The following is a 3,682-nucleotide window of genomic DNA, read 5'->3' on the forward strand; positions in this document are numbered from 1 at the left end:
TTTAAATTTGCAAAAAAGAATAAAAAAAAACAAAAGCGACTGATCAGAAATTTAATCAAAAGATTTTTCTACTGCAACTAAATTTTCAGGTTGAAAATAACCCAAATCGTGCAACACTACTTTGACCAAAGTGTTAAATTTAATCATAACAAAAGAACTGTTAAAAATAAAATTCTTTTATTTGTAAAAATCATAGTTAGCCCACTACTGAAATTCTGAACATTTTTTTAAAATAATTACATTTCTTAGTGTTGTTTAATATTGCAAGGTTATTTAGATAATTGCAAAAATACAAAAAACAAAACAAGACACATGAACCAATTAGATATTTTTAGAACAGTACACTGAGCGACATTAAAAATGTACCTGAAAACCAAAATTTGAGCAAATTGCTAATTTTTAGTAAATTTTTTTTCAATTTATTTTGCCTAAGAATTGTGTAAATATTTATAGGTGAGTATGTGCGAAATAAAACTGCGCAGATGTTTAATTTAAATGAATTTTTGTCCATGACCTTGTCATTTATTCCAAACACAGATTACTTTATATCAGAGATAATGACGACAATTGAATCGAATAAAACGATAAAAACCAAGTCTAATTCTCAAAATAATTGCAACGCAAAATGACATAACTAACAGAGTTATTGCCAACCTTGCGAAACTCTAAATTATCTCAACTGAATTAAATTCCCGATTTTTAATCTTTAATAAACTCAAACTTGAAGCGTCATTTCGTTACGTCACTCCTCAAACACTATAAATACTCCTCRCAYCCTCCATCATCTCACTCAAAATGGAAGCGTTGAAAGTGCGCCCCGACCTCGCCTCCTTCATCACCTCCGTGTCGGAGACCTCCGGGATCAAGAACCCCACCATCGCCTCCATCACCACCAACCAGAAGGGCGAGGGCTACCTGGGGGAGATCTTCATGGTGACCATCACCGACCCCCAAGGCCGCCCCCACCACATCGTCGTCAAGGCCGCCTTCCTCGACGAGAAAATCCGGGAGATCGCCCCGATCCGGAAGAGTTTCCAGAACGAGACCTACTTCTACTCCCACCTCTGCCCCGCCTTCGGGCATTTCGCCGGAAAATCCCCGGAGTTTGTGCCCAAATGCTTCAAAACCGTCGTGGAGGAAAACCGGGAAATGCTCGCCTTGGAAAACCTCAAAGAAAAGGGGTTTGAYTGTTTTGACAAAACGGCCGAATTAGACGAGAAACATGTCGAGTTGATTTTCAAGACTTATGGCCGGTTTCATGCCTTTTCTTTCGCGCTCCGGGACCAAAACCCGGAAAAATACAACAAGTTGGTCAAGGGGCTGTGCAACGTCTATGGGGAGTTCCTGGAGAAGAAATACTTCCCGGAGCATTTGATGGAAGTGAGCAAAGTGGTCGAAAAGGCGTTTGTTCCGGGCGAAGATGACGATATCATCACCCAGTATAAAAAATACTCCGGGTACAACATCGTCAACTCGTTTGCAGATTGTGTCAACTCTGAGCCTAAATACGCCGCTTTGCTACACGGTGATTGCTGGAGCAACAACATGATGTTCAAATATCAAGTGAGTCATGACTATTTACTAATTTAATTTAATAATAATAAAAGTTACAACAACAAGCCCAAAATCTACGCCACTGACTTTTCTCTTACTTGCAATAGTTTTGTTGACCTTGTATCCTAGCAACTGGAAAAAATATTCACCAACCAATACAACACATTTAATAGTTTTGAAGTCAGTGGCGTACTGCACAATTTTGCTAAATAATCGAAATTTCTTTTATCGAAGCTCAAAACTTTAGTCTTTAGGCGAAGTGTAATAAAAATTATTACGTCAAAACCTTCACAACAATTTTAATGGTCAGGGGCGTAGTGCAAAATTTTGATAAATAATCAACTTGTTTCTTTATTGATCAAAGATCAAATAAATTGAACAAAAATGTGTTTTATATATTTTCACAGAAAAATTGTTCAACCAAAACTAAAAAATAACAGCTTTTTTCCTCAAAACTTTTTACAACAAGCCCAAAATCTACGCCACTGACTTTTCTTTTACATGCAATAGTTTTGTTGACCTTGTATCCTAGCAACCGGATATTTACCATCACTTAACCTGCATCCTAGATTTGTTTCTAAGCAACCAATACAACACTTTTAATGCTTTTTAGGTCAGTGGCGTTCTGCAAAATTTTGCTAAATAAGCGACATTTCTTTTACTGAAGCTCAAAACTTTATTTTTGGATAAAAAATTATATTTTTTATTGATCAAAAAAGATTTTTCAAAAGTTTCCGGTTTTCTGAATGTAGACCATAATTTTTTTTAATTAATGAAAAAAAATGCTTCAGAAACTGAAAAAATATAATAAAAAATTGTACCAACTACGCCACTGACTTTTCTTTTACATGGAGTAACCTTGTTGACTTGTATCCTAGCAACGAGAAAGAATAATCACTTTTACTTAAGTTACATCTTAGATTCGTTGCTAAGCAACCAAGTCAGTGGCGTAGCACAATTAGCAAAATTTTGCTAAATAATCATTTTTTTTAAATTAAAGCTCAAAACTCAAAGATCAGATTTAAAATAGACTAAACAAAAATTGTTTTTTAAGAGTTTAAAAAAATATAAGTTTCAAAAATTGAAAAATTATAATAAAAAAGTGTACCAACTAAGCCACTGACTTTTCTAATCTGTGCGATCAAAAAAGAAAAGCTTTTTAATAATTTACTTAAGTTATATCTTAAATTCGTTGCTAAGCAACCAATACGTACAACACTTTTAGTGGGCTTTAAGTCAGTGGCGTACTGCAAAATTTTGCTAAAAAAATATTGTTTTTAATTAAAGCTCAAAACTTAATAATCTTAATTTGGTTTTTCAAGAGTTTCAAAAACTGAAAAAAATTAATAAAAAAGTTTGGCAACTATGCCACTGACTTTTCTAATCTGTTCAAACAAAYAAAAAGCTTTTAGTAAAAATTCTAAAAATTTTCACATTCGATATTTCCGAAACCGTTTCTGGATCCATTTTTAAAACTTTTTTGTTTATTTTGGTCCATACAATTACCTCCTTAAATATTTTACAACCTTTTTTTAACACCCTGTATATTGAATCTACTGAAATTTTTAATTGATTTATTTTTTATTACAGTTGATAGTAATTTTCGTTTATAATAGATTTTTGCATACTAGTTTAGAAATTAAAAAAAAAACAACAAATTAACTATAGTTTGAATTTAATTTAGATTAAATTTATCTTAATTGCACGTATTAATTGGTCTTCAATCAGTGATAAAACTGTAAAATCAGAAAAATTAAAAAAAAGTAACCAAAATAAGCAAATTTAGCAAAACAAATCATTTTTTGAAATATTCAACATATCTCGAAATAAAATCGATTTGAGTTAAGAAATAACACTAAATTGAAAAGAATCAAAATGTAATGTTTAACGAGATGTCATTAAATACTTACGATTTCTATTGAAAAAGAGATCTAAGAAAATAATAAATAAAATTAAAATAACAAAATGACAAAAATTTTGAATTAAAAAAATGAGATTAAATAACTAAAAAACACAAAATTTTGCTCATAGAAGATTCAAAATCAATTAAAATAACACAGAAATCAACAAAATTTTCATTAACAAAAAAAACTAACCAAATCGAAGAAATTAACAAAAATAACACATT

The 3,682-nt window shown here is 31.6% G+C and overlaps 1 protein-coding gene across 1 annotated transcript in view; it reads left to right on the plus strand.

Annotated features, from left to right (window-relative positions):
• The first annotated feature begins 568 nt into the window (after positions 1-568).
• LOC123011482 overlaps positions 569-3,682 on the plus strand; it is a 5,960-nt gene continuing 2,846 nt past the window's right edge. Inside the window, exon 1 of the mRNA XM_044408928.1 lies at positions 569-1,563. Coding sequence (XP_044264863.1) covers positions 796-1,563 — 768 coding nt within the window. The 5' untranslated portion in view covers positions 569-795. The remainder of the gene's footprint in view (positions 1,564-3,682) is intronic.

This window comes from Tribolium madens, unplaced genomic scaffold, assembly GCF_015345945.1.
Source record: "Tribolium madens isolate multiple individuals breed KSU strain unplaced genomic scaffold, Tmad_KSU_1.1 Scaffold_91;HRSCAF=231;Tcas5.2_LG7, whole genome shotgun sequence".
Classification (NCBI taxonomy): Eukaryota; Metazoa; Arthropoda; class Insecta; order Coleoptera; family Tenebrionidae; genus Tribolium; species Tribolium madens.